The sequence below is a fragment of the Carassius auratus genome, chromosome 12, assembly GCF_003368295.1.
Source record: "Carassius auratus strain Wakin chromosome 12, ASM336829v1, whole genome shotgun sequence".
NCBI classification, from domain to species: Eukaryota; Metazoa; Chordata; class Actinopteri; order Cypriniformes; family Cyprinidae; genus Carassius; species Carassius auratus.
The window spans coordinates 15,555,714-15,581,906 of NC_039254.1; the positions used below are offsets into that span (position 1 = coordinate 15,555,714).

The following is a 26,193-nucleotide window of genomic DNA, read 5'->3' on the forward strand; positions in this document are numbered from 1 at the left end:
TTGTATACTTCCCTTCCGGTGTGTAAACTTCAGAAGACAATAATCTAAGGTCTGATCAACATATCCTTAACTGGCGGCAAATAAATTGTTTTGGCTCAACAAGGTGTTTTGCTTAAGAGGGACATGAAAGTTTACTTAGCATACAAGCTGTTGAACATCAAAGCAGTGGGTCTCCTTTAATCCACAAGACCACAGCTATTGTTATGCCTGATACTTAGTCAAATCCCAGGCAGCTCCCATATCACACAAACACGACTCAGAACAGCGTAAAAATATTGTTTAAGATGAAAGTCTGACTTGATCCACTTCAATAGAGTGCTGATTGATTTGCTAAACATACTACCATTTAAAAAAGACATAAACTAAACAAACAGCAACCAAAAAATAAATAAATAATAATAATAAGATTGTGTACTAATTAAAGCTGACTGTGAGAGCTGAGATCAAAGACATGAAGATCAAGAACACACATTTGTAGGAGTAACACCTCTTCAGGCGAAAAACTAAAACACTACACAGCATATTACAACTCATCAGCTTGGTCTTCCATGGGCTTAGATCAAAGCAAGAGCCATCTAACTAGGTGGCTTTGTGAACAGAAACAAAGTAACAACTGATCAATAGATCACACTATGTATAATTATAAATACAGAGCTTCTATTTGTACCAACAGTACTTGCAAAGACAATATCTTGCCCTAAAATATTTACTATGTTAAAAACATAGATTCTGCCTAAATTTAATAATTACTACATATATTGTAACAAATAAAACTGGTAATAAAGTACTATCCATAAATGTAATAAAAAACATAATTAAATCGTTAATTAATTTAACATTAACATTGGTAATGCATTGACCATAATTTATTGACTTATAAATATACTATTGTGCATAATTTTATTAAAAATTTAAAAAAAAATCAGCATAATCCAAGATCACTAAATGCAGTAAAAGAACTGTTTACTGATAGCCTTTGACATCTAATGGATTAACTAGATATTGTAAAATGTCACTGATTAAAATATGGTGCTTCCAATCAGACTGTAAGCTAAAACTTAAAGCTTAGATTAGTACCTCTTCACTTTCAATATAATCAGAAAGCTCCGAAACAATATTTTATTTCACTCTCTTGTGCATCTCACTTCTGGTCAAGACTGGAACATTGGGATTCAAAAGGGATGAAAGTGTGTCCTCCTTGATCCAAGATTTCATCAGGAGCTCTCCTCCCATGAGTCCTGTGGCCAAAACACATCCTACTACTCTCTCACTCAAGTTAATCCTAACAAATATACATTTTCCCAGCACAGACCTTTAATTTTGTGTGAAATCTGCAGTCCCCTTTTTTTCGGTCCATTAGCAGCTTGCCCCTTTTTCAGGGTCGATGACAAGCTTAATATCATAACACAGCTGTGCACACCAGCCAAGTGCATTGATGCGTGCTTGTTAAATGAAAAAAAAAAAAAAATGTATGTATACATATATATATGTATGTGTGTGTTTGTGTGTGTGTAGAAACCCCTTACTGTGTTTATTACTATTTATTAGGGTAATTGCCCAACATTAACAATTAACTGGATTGTTGTTTGTTAAAACCACCACCATTAATGGACTAACGCTTCCTCTGATCTCCACTAGGGGTCCCCACTGCCTATGTTCTGGCTGTATCACATGCAACAGATGTTCAGAAACTAAACTAAAACCATAATGTGGAAATAAATGTGCAAATCAAATTTGAAAAGCATCTCTTTGCTTAGCAGGAATAACTCACTTAAAAATGCATAATTGCAGCTGTGTGAAGGTGCCTGCAGTTGGCCTCAATTGAATCAGCAGCAGTGGGACTGTGCAAGAATAATATGGAATTAGAGCGGAGGATAATGTTCATAACCAGTCTGCCCTGTGAGAAATATGATGTGGGGAGGATGTGCATCTGACTGTTCTGACACAACTGGTCTCATCTTCTTTTCAAATTAGCTTTACTCATGAACCGCTGTGTGTTCCCAGTCCATTGCAAATAAAGTCTCAAATATGACAGCCATTTTCATACAAGCCCATTTCAAATCAGGTTAAAAGCTAAATAAAATGCAGCTCACGACTCACTTCCATAATGTGAAATATTTCCAAGTGAAACAGGACAAAATGTAAAGGAAGACTTCACAAATAAAAGAGATCAGTAATGTCAGCCGTACAAGAAATTCTTTCAGAGGTGGAGCAAGTCATTGCATTCTGATGAAAGATTCAGATTTATTCTCATATATCCAGAATGTGTATTTAGGAGCTAATAAGGTAAATTTTGATTGCACGGTAATGCTTTCAAAATTCCTTTCACAAAGTACTCCCACAGCAAGTTGAACATAACTCAAAACAGATGCTTTGTTTGGACGTGCATTTGATTTTTGCAGTTAGCAGCCCATTAGGCTGTCCCTGAAGCACATGATCCATTGAGTGCATAATTGATGTCAATGAATGCTTTCGTAAACATGGACAGCAGCCAGCTGCAATTGCAGCATGCCAAATAGTGTGCAAAAATGTCTTACCCTTGAAGAGCTTTTTCCCCAAACCAGTCTCCTTTACCTAAGGCCCGCAGATAGACAGGGGTCCCATTGGGTAGATCTTCTCGAGTAACGTTTACCTGCAATCACAGGTTATTGGTCATGAAAAGCTGGAAGGCTAAATTAAACACTGATTTGTTCTTAAAATATCAATTATTTAACTTGATTTGTTGTGGGTTGACATTTGTCACACTAATGATAACAAATGATAGAGCATCAATAGAGAGTGTATTTGAAGGGATGAAGGATCCTGAAAATGCATTCAGATTAATGGCCAGATCAAGGAAGAATCTTGAAGAACTGACACACAGTTCTTTTCCTTACAATATTTCACAGTGACCATGTCTGGCAAGCTTCAGGAAGACAATGAAACTTAAAGTCTAAATCCTCTGAAGTCAGTCAATATCTTCATGTGAGGAACGGACTGAAATTTATGTAGTCATTATTCACTAAGTCTCACCCTTCACTTAAGCTCTCGAATCTAAAAGATTCAGTGGGTGAAACAGTACCTTATACACTAGTGGCAGTAAAAGACCAACCACTTTAAAGGTAGATTTAAGTTCTTCATACAAAGATTTTGTATAACTTTCAAAGATTTGGAAAATAGCACACAGCTCATATGGACTTTTATGATACTTTTTATGTTGGCTTCTGTCATTTTTTTTTTTGCCTTTTTTTTTTAGTACTGTATGTCAAAGTGCTGCATGAAAATTCTTCAAAACACCTGAGATCCTTTTTAAGACTTGACTTTATGTCTTAAACCTGAATACAGGTTTGGTACAACACGAGGATGAGTAAATGATGTCAGGAAAGAAACTTTTCTTCAAAAGTTGTTCATGCATGCAACCTTAGTGGTGTTCTGTCTCTGTGCTGGAAAAAGATCTTACCTTTCCCTTGCTAATGATAAAGAATGTGTCGCCTCTGGCACCTTGTCTGATAATGTACTCTCCATCACTGTAGTGAGTCTGAGAAACCAGATAAAGAAAGATAGACAAAAAAAAAGAGAATTACAAAAGTGTCTTTTTTCCCTTCTGGTCCAGTTTTCACAGTATTGCTCCATCACAATCATCCTCAAGCCATCATGAAGACAGTTCTTCACTAACGCAAGAGGCCGCTTCAGGACTGCAACACCAAAACAAGAACAGCAGTCCTTATAGCAGTAATCCATGCTACTGGCAAACCACAACGGCACCCGCTGCAAATGAAACTCTGAGAAACTTCAGTTGAAACCTCAAATGTTTAGACTACAGTTATTTTAAGGCCTGAAACAAACCCTACACAAGTGCTTGAATGCTGATTCACACGCCATTAAAAGGTGTTTCCTAAAGCAAATTTCATTATTATTTTACTCAAACTTAAGGGTCTAAGTAAACCCTAAAATACTGGTGTACAATTGTTCTACTTTTGTTTCAACTACAGTTATGAAAGACACCTCAAATTGTGTGGGTTGTTGTTGAGAGGTGTGTTGGCTTTTTAAGCACTTGGACTTTAGATTTTTGACAGCAGGATATTATAAAGGCTTGGGATGCGATCTGTTGACTTGGGTCAATAAATAACAAATTAGGATCACCTAGAACACCATAGGAACTGTATAGCAATGTGACGAAACCTCGTAGAACACCATAGCAACCGCATAGCAATGCCCTGGCAACTATCCACAACATCCATGGCAATTTTTCAAGCACCACTTGCAATTCATAACATCATGCGAATAGACCATTTTCTTTTACAGTCAGTTTTCTCTGGTCAAGTACTTTAAGGGCAACAGCTTGAAAAGGATCTTGTATAAAAATCTCGACAGATGGGGTTGGGTTTGGGGCGGGTCAAAGGCAAGTTAAATACACATAATTAAATACATAATACATATTTATTAATAAGAATGAATGTGATAATAATGAGACTTATTCAAGTTTATTTATTATTTATCTTTATTATAAAAAAATTTATATTACATAAAGAAACACTGTGGTGTATGTGGAACATGTAACAAAATATTTAATGTACTTGAAATACATGGAAACACCTTCAAGTTAAATACATTACGTTACGTCGTTTTACCCACCTTGTCCGATATTGGAATCAGTGCGACATACTTTGCAAACAGCATGGGAATTGTCGATGCTGCTTCGTGATATGAAATTAAATTCCTCTGATCAGCTGTTGTTATATTTGCAGCTATATTTACTTTTTATCGCCGTAGCACCACCTGAGATTTTTAAAGTCATTTTTAGTGATGCGTGATTAAAATCCCTCCATCTACCTGCGCAGATATCAACTGCGCAACAGATCTCAAACTCTCTAACCACTAGGCCACGACTCCCCCCAGGTAGCCAGGTTGAGGTCACAAATGGGTTCAAAATTATATGATGTATCTATTGTGTGAGTAGGATATATTTCATACGAGATCTGTCAACTGGACAACCTAATAATGTATTGATGTGATTATTCATAACGAGGTAGGGCTATTCAAATAACAAATATATACAAATAACAAAACGGGAGGGGGCTGGAGATGGGTGTGAAATACGGGAGACTCACAGGAAAAATGGAGTGTTGACAGGTATGCTTGCCAAATAAGTAAATAATTGGACACTAAATATTGATTTGAATTGAAATATTTGAACGCAAAGCTTAGTGTACACAGCAGTTGCAAGCAAGCGGCAAGTTCAAACTAGACAGACATTTAAGGGAAACGGTGCAGTCAAACCACTTATTACACAACATTTCACCATAAATAATTAAGGCAATAAAAGAATTGTTTTTAAATCTTATAATCCATTACAACGTACAAAATAATCTAAGCAAAATGGCAGCAGCTGCGTTTGTACCAGGATGACATAGTTAAATAATCGTACACCATTTAGAATCGAGTTTTAATATTTTATTAGCTAAACAAACACAAAGCTTCCACCAAGAAAAAACTGTTGCTAGCAAGAGTACGGCGCCAACTTCAGTTAACCGGATGAGCCTGTGTTATCAGCTTTTACCGGTTATTATCGAGGGATAACGTAGCTTGGAATGTCGCGACTGACCAATCAGAATCAAGTGTTCCACAGAGCCATGTAATAATATATAATAAATGCTGCAAGAAATGTATAGCTGATTTTTTGTTCATGTTAGCTAATCATGAATGTTGGCAAATAAGACCCTTTTGTAAAGTATCACCAGTAATAATAATAATAATTATAAGTTTGACCAAATATCACAGGCGTAGTATAAATAAGACATATTTGTTACCTTGAATTCTAAAGCTTGTTACCAGCACAGTAACCACAAAGAACATTAAGAATACAACAAGTGCAGTCTTACCTTCTTCAATTCCTTATTTTTTTTATTTTTTTTTTGACCATGCTTGATTTGATTTAACACATTTGAGTGACCTAAATAAATAAATAATAATAATTATTATAAGTTTCCACAACCATGATGCAGTGGGATTGTCATGATATATGAGTTTTCAACAACAGCCTTTGTAACTGAAATATTTGTCTTCTATTGTTGGTCAAGGCCTAACAAAATCCCTTCGGGTAGAAGTTTCAACAGAGCTCATCATCTCAAGCCTAATGACCTGGACATCAAGACCTAACACATTTCTCATAATTTTAAAGATCAAGCAAAGTCCCTGAAACCCCTGAGAGATCTGATTTAAAACAAATTGTTCTTCAGTTAACTGCAGTAGAATGAATGGGCTGCTCCTGCAGCACTGTGCAGTTAACTGAGCTCACCTTGAGGAAGTAATAATGTTGAGGTACTTTTGTACTGTTAGGATATATTATTAAATACCACCTAAACATCTCTCAACAGCATCCCTGGCTTGCTGAAAATAATTCAGACTCATCCAGCATTTTTAAGCACAAATGAAAAACACATTTATAGTAATGTGCATACAATAGAAGTTCACACAGCAGGGTATTCCAGAGAGTCAACCTTGAAGCAGAAATTTTTATCTGTATTGTTATTATTTTAAACTGTGATCATTATCTGTTAGTGCTATAAAGCTTATTTACAGAATTGAATGTAAAATGTCCTACTTTTCTTTGTGGATGAATTCTGGCTATACAATTGCTGTCTGTGGAGTTTTACTAGAATATGCAGAAGATCGCAGAATAGCATATTATCATACTATTTCGCTGCAGTATATACTGTGCAGAGAATATAAATATTCTGTATGCATAAAACATCTGGAAAGATCTACTAAATTCACTAAAATATGCAGTATATAACAGCTAATGGTGTGGAATACCTGATTTTTCTTTTTTTTTTTTTTTTTTTTTTTTACGTAGCCTATTTTGTGCGATTAATTTACTGGAAGTAACATCAACTGTGATTTTTAACATCTTATTGTAGACATTATCCGACTGGACTGCTAAATGTTCATACATTTTAACCCCTGTGCTGTGCTTAAAATCTTTTACCTAATTTGGTGATCCTCTGCAAAAATGACTGACCTTTTACAAATTGCCTGTACTTCTCTCATTATGCTACATTATCACCAAATCTTGCATTCAATCTTTCTGGCAACTTGTTTTCTTTTGATTAACACAGGTCTTGCATTTCTTTTTGAAAATGACTGGTTGTAAATCCTTTGATCTGAGCTTATGCACCTTCGTTTTTTATGAGAACAAGATGCATTATTTTGAATATTCTTCTTTTTTTTTTGATAAAAAGAAGAAATACCAAACCTGTGCTAAATGAAGGAAGACAAGCTTATAAAAATGACTGATCTCAATGTATCACAATATTATAGCATCATTCTCTTTTTTGTATGCAAGTCATTCTTAGGAACACCACACGTGTAACAAGGTGGGGTTAAAAAAAAGTACCATAAAATAGATACGTTGTTCTATCCTGTATGAGCAAAGTCAGTAACACCTCAGTAACAAGTTATTTTGCGATAAAATCAATAGCATTAATAATAGTATATATATAATGTTATTAGTATTTTCATGAAAAAGAAAATCCTCATTTACCATGGCATAATCCCTACTGATTTATTATTTAACCTTAACTGTGACCCTTCTCCAGAATTCCCCCCTCTTTCCACTCTTTGCCCTACATTCTTTTTTTCCTACGAGGCCTCACACATCTGATGGAAAAATCTGATTCTCTGACCCATGCTGCTACAAGTAGAACAGTGCAGTATGGGAATGCCTGCCAACTGCAGCACTTCACAAGCATATCGGGGGGAAAGCCCAGACATAGCTCACTGCCATAGATACAGAATAACAGATTGTTTTGTTTAAATGAGGAAATGTGTGTGTGTGTGTGTGTGTGTAGGTATATATATATATATATGCAAATCTATTTCACAGTGACAGTATGAGATTAATACACAATGTATTTGGTCAAAACTCACTCTACTGGGACCTAATGCCGATATTGTAAATAATAAAGTGACGCATAAATGTATTATGAGACCGTACGCAAAAGTTTACGGTCACCATAATGTGGCAATTATGATTATGCAATATTGATTGATGGAACGGTATGAACCATCTTTCTGCAGGTCGTTAAGAAATTATGGTTTTATTCTATTTAAAGAAATACGAAATAATGCGCAAACTTTTGGAGTAAAAGTTTGTATGATGTGTAGCGAAGCACTGATCAAAAATAAATGGCAGCAAACGCGACTGAATATACACAAGTTTGTGTCTCGTTATTCTATTCAAAATATCATTAACTCCAGATTGATTTTGCATTCCAGGCAAAAATAAGAACTATTAGTGTCATTGTAACAAAGTATAACCATAAATAGTGGTCAAATATCGAAGCTATCAAATCTAGAGGTCGAATTAGAATATCTATTGTAAAAATGTTTCTGTAAAAGCAACCAAAAATAATAAATTTATAGCTCCACAGCGATTTGTGATACAATTTCAAGAAAAAAAAAAAAAAAAAAAAAGCTTATATATATATATATATATATATATATATATATATATATATATATATATATATATATATATATATATATATATATATATAATTTCAAGAAAATACTATTTCAGTAGGGAGTCATCTTGATTAAATCACTGGGAGTGTGTGGTCACTACTGGGCAATGGAACAGTTCTCGTTTCCTTGGTAATAGCGGCTTATTTGATTGGTGGATCTCTTTTCAGGATTATGGACAGGGAAGTTAGTCACAAAAGATTCAGCAATTTCTATTTTATTTATTTGTTTGTTTGTTTGACAGAAAAGTGTTCACAGGTTTATATGTTTATAGCTTAAATTAGTGGCCTCAAACTCAATTCCTGGAGGACATAGCCCTGCAATCAGCTCTAACTCACCTGCTTGGAAATTTATAGCAATCCTGAAGGCCTTGATGAGCTTCTTCAAGTGTGTTTATTTAGGATTGGAGTTAAACTCTGGGAACTGAGTTTGAGACCACTGGTTTGACCTCATTTTCTCCATAGATAATAGCATTTATACAGTGGGAACTTCACTGAGAATGTTTTGTCCTTGTTCAGCTTGTCAGCTTTTTTCTTTTTGCATATATCGAGATGGGGCTTTGAAAGTATCGATAAAAAGAAAACATGGAATAAGATTTTTTTCATATCTGATTTAAAGCCCCTTGTGGCGAGTGGGGCGGGGCCGAGAGGCGTGGGAACGAGGAGTGAGGCCAGGTGTAGTGATTGGAGATGAGCTACACCTGAGCCCCACCGCTAGTATCGAGTCCTTCACGGTCGTCGCTCCAGTTTTATATCCTTCCATCTCCTACGTGGGACTCGATACTAGCGGTGGGGCTCAGGTGTAGCTCATCTCCAATCACTACACCTGGCCTCACTCCTCGTTCCCACGCCTCTCGGCCCCGCCCCACTCGCCACACCCCTTTATTATACCCCTTTTTACAATTTGTAATATAAGACTACATTAACATGACAATAATGTAGTCAAAAACTGAAATGTTTTTCCACTTGCATTTTTAAAAAGTTCCATGTATACACACCAACATTTTAAAACAATTTGCGTTTTTTTCTACAAATCTGTGAAAATGGCCAAAAACGCTATATTACGTATGCCAGGCCAGTAGTTGGTGCTGTCACCTTGTTAGTAAACAGTATGTAGAGAAGTGATGATTATATGTTGTTTAGGATGCCTCTCTGCATCACATACAACAGCAACAACAGTACCATGTACTCCACCATTGTTGTGTATGTTTGTTGACGCTTGCAATTAAAATGAACACATACTGCACATGTCTACATACCTGACACGCACTACGCACATGCATGATGTCACCGTTTTCAAAGATTCCTTTATTGGGTGTTTAAACGGACAAAAAAACTTGCACTTTGAAACGCGTTTTCAAATATTTTTTAAATAGTTTTCAGTCCCCAAAACACCACGGTTGTGTAAACAAACAGGCAAAATGCATTAAAAAGTTTCCAGTTTTGGCTGAAAATGTTAGACTTATAAACGATAAGTTTTAAAATATTTCATTTCCTTACCTAAAAGACTTTACAGTCACCGTTATGCACACTGATCATAAACACAGCTAAAAGGCTTCGTATTAGTGGTCATCCTTCACTAAACTTAACATCTACCACATTTTTCAATACAAACATTTCAGTCAAATTAAATTTATAGTATGCAATATTTCAAACCTTTAACCCATGGAAGAAAATCAATCCATCGCAAAAGTTAAAAATCAGTCGAATTTAATGCAAAAAATGGCAACCCTGAATCCAAAACAAGCTGCATCCGAAGTGAATTAATTACTCCACATATTGATAGCAGCTCCTTGATGGACGAAAATTATATGCAATATTAGAATGTTTGGAGAAGCAGGCGGTAATGGTCAGAAATTCAGAATGAGGGGGATAAAGAAAACAGACCTGTGCAGGGCTTTAATATAAAAACCCAAAAGAAATCAAAAGCCATATACCGGACATTGTGGGAAATGTAGAAATCCCGGCTGGACACATTTTTTTTTTGTTCCAAAAAGAGGACATGTCCAGGGAAAAGACGACATATTGTTAACTTAGTGTCACTCATAAAACAACACACAATGATAATGTCAAAACCGTTGACGAAAATGTAAAAAGTAGTGATACAGTATTCAAACAAAGATAAAGCTTGCTCTGAGTACAACATGACCGAGTTCTGCCCCGTGACTCAAGAGGGCGCTTATTTGGAGAATAAGATGCTTAACTTCCATTTTTCCTGCATATGTTTTGAAAGCCTTATCAAAAATGTGGGTACGCCTACATTGTAACCAAAGCAACCCATGTAGAAAATTTGTTTATGTCTGGACACGCAAATCAGATTTGATCACTTGCAATTAATAGTGCTGACAGTCTGCTTGAAAAGATCTGTTTAAGAAAAAATCTGATTTACTTGCAGTCTGAACATAGCCTTTGTGTCCAGTTTTTAAACGTCCTACAATGTTATCGGTCATCTCTGAAAGATTGTGCTTTACATTATTCTTTAAAGATCCAGAGACATTAATTGTGTCTCTGGATGCCTCTTGTCTGCTAGTTTTAGGTTGGTGGAGGCATTTCTGAGGCACTAGAGATAAAGACATTGCAGTTTGGTCAAAGGCTATTAGATGCTGCAGGAAAAATCAATGTCTGATTGTACTAAGCATTTTACTAAAGTTCAAATTAAAGTCTTGAAAAACTTTCAATACATTGCCTTTCTGAATGTGTTCAAGGTGAGACAGACATTGTGAGTGATACTGAAGTGTCTTTGAAAAAACAACTTATTTGGAATATCTTCATCCTGAAAGAAGAAAATGAGAAAGATATAGGCCTTTTTTTCTATACAATCTTTCAATGTTTTAGGGCTATGGAAAGAGAAAACTTTTCAATGAAAAGTCAATTCCCATCTTGAGAAAAAAAAAGGCACATATCTTCGGCCTTGTGTTCCCCAGGAGGACATTATCATCAAGCAACCATTTGGTTTCATTTAAAAAAAGAAAAAATGAAAAGCTATTTGCTGTAATTTCCTACTTCAAATGGGTTTCAGGAGAGTCATCAATTAAGGAGCCATAGATCTTCAAACTGGAACATCACGCTGAGCGGTTCTCTGCAATGACCCTCTCCACACTGAGCTGCAAAATACACCATACCAGAAGCTCGCTTCACCACCAGGCTTGCAAATTATGCAAAAATATTTAATGTGCCAGAAAATTTGGCAGTGCAGCAAGTCCACTCTCTTGAAACAGAAGGTTTTGTCGTGGAGATAATAACGAGTACTGTTGTTGCATTACTGTATTATAAACAGTATACACTTATTTGCATGCACAATTTAAGATATCTGAGTACAATAATATCAACAAAAAGTACAAGGGTCATTTTTTTTGTTGTCTTGACTTGAAAAATTATAAGTACTTTTCAGTTTTCACCATTTCGATTTAGTCAACCTATCCTGTTTTTTGCCAAATCAAGTTTTAATTAACTAATACTATGGGAATTTTTGTCTAGTTTTACTCAATCGACACTTCATAAGTGTAGTGTAATCATGATAACTGATAATGATAGTTGTAATTTGAGAAGTTTCATCAGAAATACTGCACTGCATTTTCTTCTATAAGCACAAAAATATTGTCGATATACTGTCATAAGACATATGGTTTATTTACACTATCTAGTTGCCTTAAATTATTATACTGTATACAGTAGATATTAAGTCACTGTACATTATGAAAACTGTAAAAAAAAAAAAAATATATATATATATATATATATATATATATATATATATATATATATATATATATAAAATACAACAAAAAAACAACTTTGTTTTGTACAGAGGCTGTTTAAGTGTTTGGATTTATTACAATCAGAAACGAAGAGTCAATGATCATCAATTCATATTCTTCATCACATTTTACGTGAATTAAATTAACACTAGGTCCGTAGCATCAAAAAGTTTTAAAACGCTTGTCCTGAAATTAGGCATTTAATCTACTATAATAGCCCAATGTGCTGAGTCAACTGTATTCATCTGAAAAGTCTTTCTTTCCAGTCTAAAAAAATGTTTTTTTAAACCGACTCAATCTGAACTGCCATGGTTTGTGAGGTCAGAAGCAAAAAATGGCCCATTTAAAACAAATTGCAAGAGAGAAGTTGGAAATGGTCATGTTTTTGGCACTAAAATGTCCAGCCTTTTTTGGAATGCAACAATGCATGCTTTGTGAACAACTCCTCATTCTGTGCAGACGGCTCTTGATAAAAGTGGTCTGGTGACGCACGATGACTATCGTAGCAGCTGGCCTGTGCTGACTGCAAAATTAATAATAATAAAAAAAATACAATCTTGAAATGCTCCTGTGGCAGGAAATTTGCTTGATACAGAAGTTACATATTGGTCAGGGCACAATATATATATTTTTTTATTGCATTAATTTTTAATATTTTTTCTAATCAGCACCGACTTCTAAAATCAGCACAGGATGCTAGCATGTTACATCATGAAGCATGCCTATAGGGGAACTTACACAGCTGTTTTGTCATACATATGGTCAGAGATGCTTTCTGTCCTGAGCCTACAGCGACCAGCGAAGAGAGCAGAGAACCAGCTGAGACAGAGCATAAACAAAGCGAGAGAGAGAGAGAGTGGTATGAGAAAGAGGCAGAAATGAGGGACTGAGAGAATGCAGAGAGAACAGAGCGTGAGATCAAAGCAGAGAACACAGCACTGTTTTCATCATGTTTAGTCAGGGCAGTAACCGCAGCAGGTGACCAGCAGGGACCCAGCATGAATGCAGCTCATTAGTCACTCTACCCACAGTTTTAGGCCATGATCATGTCCATCAGCTCTGCCTTTAAAACATGACAGTGAGATTCATGAAGGAATTGATCTAATCATTCTTTGTTGCCAAAATATATATTTAAAAAAAGTTATTTTTACAAAACTTCTATAACAAATTGATTTTCAGTTCACATCATTCATCCTTTATCTAGAGCCCCTTTCACGCTGCACATTGTTCCAAGAAAATTGCTGGATTGTCTTTGTGAATACAAACACTTCCCAGGATTGATTCCGGGATCGATCCCAGGTTGGGGACCTAGTAACATTGCTGGTTTCAGTCTCGGAATGAGATCTGTGTGAACAAAAGCCAGAAGCAATGCCATAAAGCTTGTGTCGTAGTGATGCACATTATCGTGTGACTCTTTTACTTGCTGTTTTAAAGGCAGATCAATGTTCGCAATGAAAAAATATTTGCAAACTGTAATGAAGTAGAGATAAGGTAGTTCCTCACTTTCCGCACTGAAGCTTAGATTATTCACCAGTTCAATTTAAAGTTAACGTGCCTAGCGTTTTTGACTCGTTCATTACACGTCACATCCTGATGTCACGTTTCATTACGGGACCTTTACGGTTTGTGTGTGAACGCACGCACAGATTCCAGGAATTCACTGGCATTGTGAATGAACCATAATCTAATGATCTGATAACAATCAGCGGGGCACATTACCCGGTTATTATCCGGAATATCAGTGTGAAAGGGGCTTAATTTTAGTCATGTTTAAAACATGTACTGGGTGCTTTTGCCTGCAGAACTTCCTTAATTCTTCATGGCATGGATTCAACTAGGTGCTGGAAACATTTCTTAGATTTGGTCCACGTTGACATGACAGTATAATGCATTTGGTCCCGAAGTGTGCCAAGAAAATACCCCCCACACCATTACACCACCAGCAGCAGCCTGAGCTATTGATTAAAGGCAGGATGGATCCATGCTTCCATGTTGTTTAAGCCAAATGCCATTCACTGGATACTTCATCTTTTTCGGTCCATACTCTGTAAACCCTAGAGATGTTTGTACAGTAAAATCCCAGTAGATCAGCAGTTTCTGAAATACCAACCTGTCCTCCAACCAATACGCTTGTATAGGTCGTTTGTCCAAATCCCTGAAATACGACCCATCAGAGCGTATACTACAATTGCGCCCCTATAGGTAAAAGGTCGTTTTCATATTACTGTTTTGTACTCTTTTATTGTCACGGTTGGTAAACCGTGATCTCGGGTTGTTTACACTTTGTGGTGAATTCTGTGTGTTCCGCGTCTGCACTGATTAGTTGTGGGCGTCTCCGTTAATTGTAATTCGGCTCTGTTCCCCGCAGTTCCTGTGCCACTCTCTCCTGCTGCCTCACACCATCAACACCCGGATTCCTCACCTTCTCTCCACTACCATCTGGACTTCTCACCGCCTAAACCATCCCTCTGGAGTGTTGCTGTATCATCGTCTTTGTGTGTCTTTGTACCATAATCTCATCCTCTCATTAAATACTTGTACTCGCTATTGTTTCCAGACTGTCCTTTCACCAGCCGTCACAGAACGATCTCACCAACATGGAAGCAGCGAGCACCAACACCCTCATCGAATTCATGCACCACAGCGTCAAGAGAATGGATCAGCAGCAGGAGAGCATCTCAAACAGCGGACGCGCTGTCCAAGCGCTGGTTGCACAGGTGTCCGAGCTCACCCAGCAGATCCATCAGCTCACGTCTCCCACTGCGCCCATCGCACCGCCTGCACCGACCGTTCCCCCGGGGATTCCCCAGAACCACTTCCGGCCAGAGCCGCGACTTCCGGCGCCGGAGAACTACGCTGGTGAGCCAACTTTTTGCAGAACATTCCTTAACAAGTGCTCGATGCAGCTCTGCAGCCCCGCACTTTCGCTATGGAAGAATCCAAAGTAGCGTACACGCTCACACTTCTCTCTGGCAAGGCTGCCTTATGGGGAACGGCTGTGTGTGAAAATCAACATCCGTGTTGTGCCTTGTTCCACCTCCTATCTGACGAAATGAAGAGAGTCTTCGACCGGGCCGCGACCAGCAGGGAGGCCGCCCATCGCCTCTCGGAACTCCGACAAGGACATTCATCTGTCACCATCGAGTTCCGTACCCTGGCGGCCGCGTGCCAGTGGAACGAGGCGGCGCAGTGGAATAGATTCCTGCATGGGTTATCCGACCGTGTTCAGCAGGAGATCTATCTCCTCGAGCTGCCCCCTACTCTCATCGAACTCATAGACCTGGAGTTGCGGGTGGAGGCCAGGTTTAATCGCCTGGGCCGCCAACACAGTCCTTCCAGACCTCCATTCTCTCCCAGTAGGGGGCGCTTGAGTCGAGAGAACATGGTCGGTTCTGTCGACGATCACGAGCCCATGCAGGTGGGTCGAGCTCGGCTGTCCCGGAGGGAGAGGGAACGGCGGAGGTCCCAAGGACTATATTTATACTGTGGAGGCTCTGACCATAACAACTACTCTTGCCCAGTAAAAGAGTCAGCCCGATAGTAAACCTGAGGCTACTATCGGGTGGGATCTCCACTGAGAAGTCCTCACCCACATCATCGACCCTCCTTCCGGTGAAACTGCGGTGGAAGAATCACCATCATGAATGCCAAGCCCTTCTGGACTCCGGAGCCGAAGGTAATTTCATTGATTCTTCACTTGCACATCACCTGAACATTCCTGTCCTTCCTGTGTGTCTTCCCATCCATGTCACCGCACTCAACGGCCAGGAACTGCCTCATGTCACCCACCATACTGAACCCATCACACTCATCACATCTGGCAACCATCAAGAAACCATATCCTTTTTCCTCATGGACTCCCCTGTTGCTCCCATTGTTTTAGGTCACCCCTGGTTGTTCAAACATAATCCACGAGTGGAATGGGGTTCTAACACTGTCATATTGTGGAGTGAAAGTTGTCATGAGTCTTGTCTGGTTTCTGCCTGTCCTGTTGTTCCTGTTTCTGTTTTTCAGAAGGAGACCATGGCTTTGCCAAACGTGCCCATTGAGTATCTGGACCTGAAGGAAGTGTTCAGTAAGTCCCGGGCTGCTTCTCTTCCTCCACATCGTCCCTACGACTGTGCCATAGACTTAGTGTCAGGCTTAAATCTCCACCTAAAGGCAAGTTATACTCTCTTTCTATTCCTGAGAGGGAGGCCATGGAGAAATATATTTCTGGTTCCTTAGCCTCTGGGTTCATCCGTCCTTCCTCTTCTCCAGTAGGGGCGGGGTTCTTTTTTGTGGGTAAGAAGGATGGTTCTCTGCGACCTTGCATTGATTACCGAGAGCTGAACAACATTACTATTAAGAATACTTATCCGTTACCACTCATGTCTTCAGCTTTCGAGAAGTTGCAGGAAGCATCTGTATTCACAAAATTGGATTTAGATAACGCTTATCATTTGGTCCCCATCAGGAATGGGGATGAATGGAAAACTGCCTTTAATACCCCTAGAGGGCACTTTGAATATTTGGTGATGCCGTTCGGGCTCTCCAACTCGCCCGGGGTTTTTCAAGCACTCGTGAATGACGGGTTGAGAGATATAGTAGATCAGTTTATATATGTTTACCTGGATGACATACTGATTTTTTCTTCATCTCTCCAGGAACATGTTCAACACGTCAGACGGGTACTACAGAGGTTATTAGAGAATGGGCTTTTTGTCAAGGCGGAGAAGTGCGTATTCCATGCACAGTCGGTCCCCTTCCTAGGGTATATAGTATCATCTGAGGGAATACGAATGGACCCTGACAAGGTAAAGGCTGTGATAGATTGGCCATCTCCAGATTCCCGTAAGGCCCTACAGTGGTTTCTGGGGTTCGCCAATTTCTATCTGCGTTTTATTCGTAATTACAGCCAACTAGCCTCACCTAAGACAGCCTTGACCTCCCCCAGTACTCCGTTCAGGTGGTCTGACGCAGCTGAGGCTGCGTTCTCTAACCTCAAGAACCGCTTTGTTTTGGCTCCCATCCTTGTCACCCCTGATCCCACACGGCAGTTCGTGGGGGAGGTCGACGCATCAGAGGTGGAGGTAGGAGAAGTGTTGTCCCAACGTGCTGCTTCAGACGATAAGGTCCACCCTTGCGCGTTTTTCTCTCATCGATTATCTCCTGCCAAACGTAATTATGACATTGGCAATAGACAGTTGTTGGCGGTCAAATTAGCATTGGAGAAGTGGTGCCACTGGTTAGAGGGTTCAGGGGTTCCCTTTATTGTTTGGACCGATCATAAGAATTTAGAGTACATTAGAACTGCCAAAAGACTCAATTCCAGGCAGGCTCGGTGGGCACTTTTTTTCAGCCGTTTTGAATTTACCCTATCATACCGCCCGGGTTCCAAAAATGTTAAACCCGATTGTTTGTCACGTCTTTTTGATCCCTCCGCCCGTCCCGCTACTCCCGAGTGTATTTTGCCTGAGAGATTAGTAGTCAGCACTCGTATGGGAGGTCGAGTCGAAGGTCAAGACGGCCTTAGAAGGGGTAATGCCTCCATCCGGTTGCCCACCGAACCACTTATTTGTGCCCGAAGAGTTAAGGTCCGAAGTTGTCCAGTGGGGTCATTGTTCCAACATGGCTTGTCATCCAGGGATAAGTAGAACTAATGGGTTGGTTAGACAACGATTCTGGTGGCCACGTATGGCTCGCGATGTCCGCGTTTTTGTTTTGGCTTGTTCAGTTTGCGCCAGTGGTAAGTCATCTAACCGACCTCCTGATGGGCTCCTTCAACCGCTGTCTGTCCTTTCGAGACCCTGGTCACATATCGCTCTAGATTTTGTCACCGCCCTCCCGCCCTCTAATGGCATGACAGTCGTTTTGACTGTAGTGGACTGGTTCTCGAAGGCGGCACATTTCATTCCCTTGCCCAAATTACCTACAGCCAAGGAGACAACGGTTACTGTTTTAGATCACGTCTTTTGGCTTCATGGCCTCCCGGTAGACGTGGTTTCAGACAGGGGATCTCAGTTTATATCCAAATTTTGGAAAGAGTTTTGCAAATTATTAGGAGAGTCAGTTAGCTTGTCATCGGGTTATCATCCCCAAAGCAACGGACAATCTGAGCGAGCCAACCAAGATTTAGAGAGGACGTTGAGATGTTTGGTCTCCAAGAATCCTTCTTCCTGGAGTCAACAAGTCTCTATGGTGGAGTACGCCCACAATTCGTTGCCAGTGTCAGCTACGGGCTTCTCTCCGTTTCAGTGTAGTGTAGGGTACCAGCCACCAGCGTTTCCCAGTCTGGAATCTGAAGTCGCAGTCCCCTCCGCTCCCAGCCTGTGAGACTCTGCTCCGGGTGAGGGAGTGCACTAAGGCCAAGGCCGATCGCCACCGGTCAAAGCCTCCCGTCTACGTCGTGGGTCAAAAAGTGTGGCTTTCTACCAGTAACATTCCATTGCAATCCGTTTCTAATAAACTAGCTCCCAAATTGTTTGACCCGTTCACTATCACCAAGATCATTAGTCCGGTGACAGTCCGCCTCAAACTACCTCCTGCGTACAAGAGGATACACCCCGCCATTCATGTGTCCAAAATTAAACCCGTGTTTTATGCACGTATTAATCCGCCTACTCCGGTTCCCCTGCCGCCGCGTCTCGTAGATGGGGAACCGACTTATTCGGTTAATCGCATTCTGGACTCGAGACGGAGGGGACGAGGATTCCAGTATCTGGTGGACTGGAAAGGTTACGGTCCGGAGGAGAGGAGTTGGGTACCTGCTAGGGACATATTGGATCACTCCCTAATTGATGAATTCAATCAGCAGGTAGGCCCTTCTGGGAACTCCAGGAGGAGTTCTTAGAGGGGGGCGTACTGTCACGGTTGGTAAACCATGATCTCAGGTTGTTTACACTTTGTGGTGAATTCTGTGTGTTCCGCGTCTGCACTGATTAGTTGTGGGTGTCTCTGTTAATTGTATCAGCAACAGCTGCCACTCATTACCCATCCACTATATAATGGCTTGTCTCACGTCCTGTGTTTGTGAGATCGTTGTTTCATGTCGTTATGTTTACCCCCGTCTGGCTTCTGTGTAGTTTGAGTTGGATGTCTGTGTTTCCCCAGAACCTCATCCACTCTCCGCACGATCACTCAGCCACGGACACTTACCTTCGGCTCTGTTCCCCGCAGTTCCTGTGCCACTCTCTCCTGCTGCCTCACGCCGTCAACACCCGGATTCCTCACCTTCTCTCCACTACCGTCTGGACTTCTCACTGCCTAAACCATCCCTCTGGAGTGTTGCTGTATCATCGTCTTTGTGTGTCTTTGTACCATAATCTCATCCTCTCATTAAATACTTGTACTCGCTATTGTTTCCAGACTGTCCTTTCACCAACCGTCACATTTATTTGCCCTCTGGTTTGTGTTTCGTGTAGCTTATTTATTAGATCATTGCGTTATACCTTGATATGTAATCATGCTATCATGTGTTCGATCCCAGGGAACAGACGTGAGCGAAAATGTATGTGATCAATAAATCATAATTTTGCATGATTTCTGTGAGGGTTAGGTTTAGGGGTGGGGTTAGGTATGGTCATTCGAACGAATAAGCCACCTACAGTAGTAAAATATGTAGGAAATACTGTGAGATCGGTGTAAAACGGCCACACATTGCATTTAAATAAACGTGCGTTTTGATTGGTAATGACGTTATACGTCAATTCATGACGACAGATGCAACGTGAAACTGTCATTATTTTAACACCGCTAGTGTAAAACTTTAAAACTTAAAAATAGGTCATAATAAATGCTTGCACAAACGACCTATATGGTCGTTTTTTGTTGGAGGACAGGCTCTGAAATACACAAACCAGGATTTCTGGCATCAACCACAACCATGCCACATTCAAAAATCTTAAATCATCTTTCTTCCTCATTCACATCATCTTGACCATGCCTACAGTACGTGTCTAAATGCGCTGGGCTGTGATTGGACGTTAAGTTTTTGGCATTAACATGGCAGTGAAGAGATGTACTTTATAAACTGGTCAGTGAGATATATATGAGTGAAATGCAAAAGTATAAAAATATTTCATATTGAATAAATCACTGACGGAAAAATAAAAAAGAGTGATTTCTTTGCAAAGCAGTGTAATAATTTTTGCTAATGTGCTGGGAAACACTGAAAACTAGGCTGTGACTTGATGTTTATTATGCTAGGACACCAGCTGTGTTGTAAACACAAGCCTATGAATTTATGAATGGCCTTCAGGCATATAAGATTAAAGACAAAGCAATTTTAATTCATTGATGCAATCTTAATTAACAAAGGATGTCACGAGGCTAGTCTGTTCCATTCATTAATTTCCCCAAATTATGAAAATGAACAATAATATAAAAGAAGCTAATTTTTTCTATTTTTTACTTATTACTTATTGTCTATACTTGAGAACAGCCTGTCATCAGCAATTTGGTGTCCTTTGTTTCCTTAACAAAATAAATGTTATTCTGTGTGGGAATATCCTTTGAGCAAACTCTCTCTGACTCAATAAGCTCAATGTGTGCTTTGTCAACATGACAAATTGAGCTCATATAGGTAACGACAAAAAAAAAAAAAAAAAAAAAAAAAAAAAAAAATTTTCCCAAGCAAATATCAAAATTTTTGCAGAACAAATGCCTTCAAGGTGAAGGCAGTTATGCTCTTATATTTCATAAGGTGAACCCTCATGACAACATATCTGATGATGTTGTTTATTGCCTAGGGCAATGGATATAATTGTTCATGGCCTATTTGAAATGGAGTGAAAATGAACTGCATGTACATACCCTAAAACCTACATCTAGGCCTCCTAAAACTACAAAAAAAAATGGACTCTGAGGCCAGTAGTTTCCACCAGGAATATAATCGGTAACTTAACATAAGACTTAATCATAAAAAAAAGCATTTTCATTACTTTGAATAAAGCAAACACTAATAAAAAAAAAAAAAAAAGGAAATACTTTTCAATAATTAATAATTAATGTCTTTAACTTTTTTTTTAAATAAAGATAAAAAAAAATACCAAAAGCTAAAAATGTATATATATATATATATATATAGAGAGAGAGAGAGAGAGAGAGAGAGAGAGAGAGAGAGAGATACATTTTCATTTTTATTTCATTTAATATACTTTAATTATAATTAAAGCTGCGGTAGGGAACTTTTGATGCTCTAGTGGTTAATAAACAGAACTGCTTGCGTCTTGCGGAAGAACATTGTAGCCGGAACTACTTCTCTCTGTTTATGTCTATAAAGAATCACAAAGGTACTGGGTTACTCCGCCGCGGTACCCCCCAAAGCAATCTAAAATAGTCCGAATATAAACACTTATTATAGGTGTACCCTAGTGATTCAGGCAAGCTTAAAACACGGTTTGGAAAATGGATTCATGGTGTACTCGCTTATTATATACATTTTTCTACATTTTGAACACAAACAAAGTTACGGACCGCAGCTCTGATTGGTTGTTTTTTACCGGGAGCAATGGAGTTTCTGCAAATGGCAATCGGACCACTGGGAGGAGCCAGAGGAGCTTGATTTTTTTCACAGATTATCTGTCTCATATTCTACTGTCAGGACATAATGACAGGTTTAATAAATATGTAAAAAATATATTTTTTTTACAAAATGTTCCCTACAGCACCTTTAACTGTTATACTATGTCAGTGATACTAAAATAACACTGGTTTCCAATATCAGTTTCTGGAAACTGAAATGCCACTCAATATCTCCATAGAGATATAGATTTTTAGTCAAAATATATGAAATGTTCAATAGAAACCAACCATGAGCTCCAAAAATCTTTACTAATGACATGTGCTGCTGTATAGGTCTCTTATCAATGTTTGTTTTGTGTTTTCATGTTTAATTACAAAATATTCAATAATCCTCAAGAGATATCCATCAAAGTTGCTGTTCACATTGAAATTAAATCATTGGAAACAGCTCACCAGTGACCATCCTCTCCGATGTAGCACAATCCTATTTTCACGGAAATAACAATATTCAATAACATGTCAGCGAAATATAAATAAATAAAAAATGCTCCCGGTGAATCCTTTAAAATAAATACCCTTTTGGATTAAAACCTTTGATATTTAATGAATAACAACCCAGTAAAATATGTTTAATAGAGAATGGAGCCTAAACTTCTTGTTGTGAAGAATCACAAAGTACTGTGAGTTGACTGGCTCTTCTGAGAAAATACACCATGTTTTATACAGCACAGTTCAGTGGCTTACCTCCTCCATCACATCAGCTAGCTTGCTGAGTATTTCTTCTGGAAGGCCTTGGAATGTCGGAACACTGTGAACAAAATAAAGAGAAAGTTTGAGGTTTTGTGAGTTTCAAAGAACAGGTTGAGAAGGAGGAATCCATCATTATTATGAAAATAATTTAGTAACATCAGAAACCAACTCTATGAAATCCGTGAAAGCTGGTAAATGAACAGTGTAAATGTATGCAAGAAGCTGACGAGCACACTTTTGCATTCTCAGAAATAATGTCTCAGGCTGAGGTGTGTGTGGACTATTCGTGGTTTTCATAATAAAAAAATAAAAAAAAAGAGCTGCCAATCATTTTAAATAGCTAAGAAAACCAGTCAACCAGAAAGAATTTTACTGGATAAAAAATGTCTCAGCTGACTCTCAGTAGAATGAAATCTCTGAATTAAACATACACAGATTTCCAGATTTCAATTAGCTGGGGGACATTAAAGACAACATTACATCAAAACTGACTCTACATACTTTTTTTTTTTTATATCTTTCTTATTTGCTCTGCCTCTGACACTTGAAATGTTTATTCTCAGATGATTTCAATGAACCAATCAGATGAAACTGACTATAGTGTTAGAAAATAAACGTTGTTCTATGTGTAAAAATGCATTTGCATTTTTTAAAGTGCCATACAGTTTGCTGATAAGTGAATATGGTCTTTTTCATATAACATCTGAAACTCCTCAGAGGATACAGTACAAATTACATCTATTTTTACAGTCACATTGTCCGTGAGGGGCATCAACATATTGATTCTGAACACTTCTTCTCTCGCTGCCCCATCTAGCTCACAGGAATCATACGTTTCCTCCAAAAACCAAGTTCTTTCTGTTCCTTGACATCATCAGCCATACGGACTCCAGTAAAGCTGGTTTGGGGCCTCTGGGGAAATGTAATTTTATTGCAAAATGACATTTCTTTAGAATCCATGATTGAATGATTGTTTAAAAAAAAATAAAATAAAAATCAAACAAACCCTGACCTCTTCCTTCAATGATTCAAAAATCCATTACGTATGAAACCACGACATTGTTTTATTTCTGTTTTCAGACCACAGTTTATTAGGTGTGCACTAATGCTATTACTATTGGTATTACTTTGGGTTAGAGGTTTCTCACAACTCATCCTTCATTGTTTGTACTGTATATAAATGATGCATCAAAGTATGCGGTTTATTTTATTTAATTCCGCCTATCAAAAGATAAAACTGGCAACAACTACAATAATGCCTACAGCAATTTCACCCTGTCCAGCCCAATGCCCACAAGACCCACAAAACCTGATAACAAAAGTTTTCATCTAAGGGTCCTCGGCATACTTTGAAGTGGGCTTCAAGGCTTACTTAAAATTATTTAAACTCAAATTTAAATAACTCAAATTAAGATAATTCACTAACACTTTAGTTTAGGGACCAATACTCACTATTAACTAGTGGCTTGTTAGCATGCATATTACTAGCACATTGCCTGTTTATTTGTACTTACAAAACACATATTAGTGCCTTATTCTGCACAACCATTTTAGATCGTCCCTTAATCCGAAAAGTAAAAAACTACAGTACTAACTATTAATAAGCAGGAAACTCCATTATTACATATGGCAGTAGACATTATTGGGGAAAGAACTTAAGGGTGAATGCATTTTTATGGTGGACTGTAGACTAATTGATTTTCAATGATAAAAATAAGAATGTTCTAATAAAGCAAAGCTATTCATAAACAGCTCATGGCTAAAAATCTATATTTTCTGAATAAGTGAGTGGAAGTGAGATGAATTAGACTCAAACAAGCAGTGTGAATCTTAAGCAACAGCACTCTAATCATTATTTGCCCTCTGCCTACGTCTAACAAACACACACTTTACTTTCTTCAGAAAAGAAACTGATGAAATATAACGACAGTTGATTAGACACATTTGGGAGTAATATGCCATTTCACATTCCAAAATATTACAAACAAAACCCATCACCCGGGAGATTAACGTCACACAGGGCAAAGGACAGTGAGTTATCTGTGATTGTGTAACCATTCACTTCAGTGTTATTCATTCACAATGGAAATCTATTTATTTGATTGCATACTGGTGAGGGACAGACCTCCTCCATCAGGGGTTAGGAAGAATAAATAGAAGTGAATGAAGAAGCAGCCCACCTCTTCAGAAACTCCATGTACTCTGCATGCTTGATGAGTCCGGTCCTCATCATGATGGTCTGGAAACACTGGCGGTCGATGGCCCATAACTTCACATTTGTGAGGGCTGGGAAACAAAATATAAGAATAAATAAGCAAATAATACCCACATGCACATGTATCTAGCCAAAACTGTTGTTATTATCTTTATCTATTATCTTTATCTTGTCTATTAATTTTCAATTACAACTATATATAACTTTACAAGTATATATTAGTGCTGTCTAATGATTTATCGCGATTAATCACATCCAAAAATGGTTTTCCCTTTACGTAATATATACAGTATGTGTGTCACATGTATGTTCCCGTTTAGTTCCTGTTTGTCCATATTTGGTCCTTCCTGTTCCTGTCCCCATTTAGTTCTATTAGTTCCAAGTGTTGCTCATTATTAGTTACCCTCCTCAGCTGTCGTCCCCTTGTTATCTGCACTATTTGAGTTCTAGCCTGTTCTGTTCTCCCTCGTCTGGAATGGTTGATTTTAACCCTTGGTGAATTTAAAGGGTGAATAAAGGCCCCCCATAGCGAATTAATGCGTTTTTATAAGATAAATATCCAGATTTCAAATGTAATAAACACTTTTTTTATCACTTCTGCTCACTGTGGGGAACTGGAAGATGTACAGGAGTATGTTGTAGTTCATCAGCACTGCGTTGTTAGTGACGGGCATGGAGAGAGAACAAAACAAAACAGAATTAGAATGGATTAGAAGCAGAAAACAAGGATTTGTAAAGAAAAACGTCTGAGGAACTTTGTTTCCTTTGCTCCGACATTTCCCAGAGATGCGCGCACATGAAACACACTGATACAGTACATCTTCCATCTTCCGTCTGCATGTCTTCCGATTCCCAACAGTCAGCAGAAGTGAGAGAAAAAGTGCTTATTACGTTTGAAATCTGGATATTTATCTTACAAAAATGCATGGATTTGCTACAGGGGTTCTTTATTCACCCCCCGGAGCTATATGAAGGACGTTTTTTAAACAGATGCACGCACTTTATTTCACGTCTTCTGAACTGTTGACTACAAACACCCACTTATCCATTTAAAGGCGTGAAAGAGCAAGGACAATTTTTAATGTAACTTTGATTGGATAATACTGAAAGAGGAAAGTCACATACACTTAGAATGCTTCAAGGGTGAGTAGAAGATGGACGAATTTTCATTCTTAGTGAACTAACTCTTTAATTTAGTAATATGCATATGAGAGTCATAGTATCACTTCTAACTATTAATTTAAATTAATTTTTAATTAATATTAATTTCTAACCTTAATTGTAAATTTTCATAATTATTTTTTACATTTGGGTGAATAAAGAAATTGATATCTAGTGCAGAAATAGAAGAAAATTCCCTTCAGTCTGAAAACAGTACATGGAAAACCTCAGTCCATCTAAAGAATGATTTGCAGAGAAATGTCTAGCCTACCTCAACAAAACCCAAAACCTCTATCATCTTTTA

The 26,193-nt window shown here is 38.4% G+C and overlaps 1 protein-coding gene across 2 annotated transcripts in view; it reads right to left on the reverse strand.

Moving 5' to 3' along the window:
- LOC113111947 (cGMP-dependent protein kinase 1) overlaps positions 1 to 26,193 on the reverse strand; it is a 167,055-nt gene that overhangs the window by 29,605 nt on the left and 111,257 nt on the right. For both annotated transcript variants that reach the window (XM_026277220.1, XM_026277219.1), the window contains exons 4-7: positions 24,694 to 24,799; positions 22,508 to 22,571; positions 3,440 to 3,517; positions 2,538 to 2,632 (exon numbers count right to left, since the gene is read on the reverse strand). In XM_026277220.1, coding sequence (XP_026133005.1) covers positions 2,538 to 2,632; positions 3,440 to 3,517; positions 22,508 to 22,571; positions 24,694 to 24,799 — 343 coding nt within the window. The remainder of the gene's footprint in view (positions 1 to 2,537; positions 2,633 to 3,439; positions 3,518 to 22,507; positions 22,572 to 24,693; positions 24,800 to 26,193) is intronic.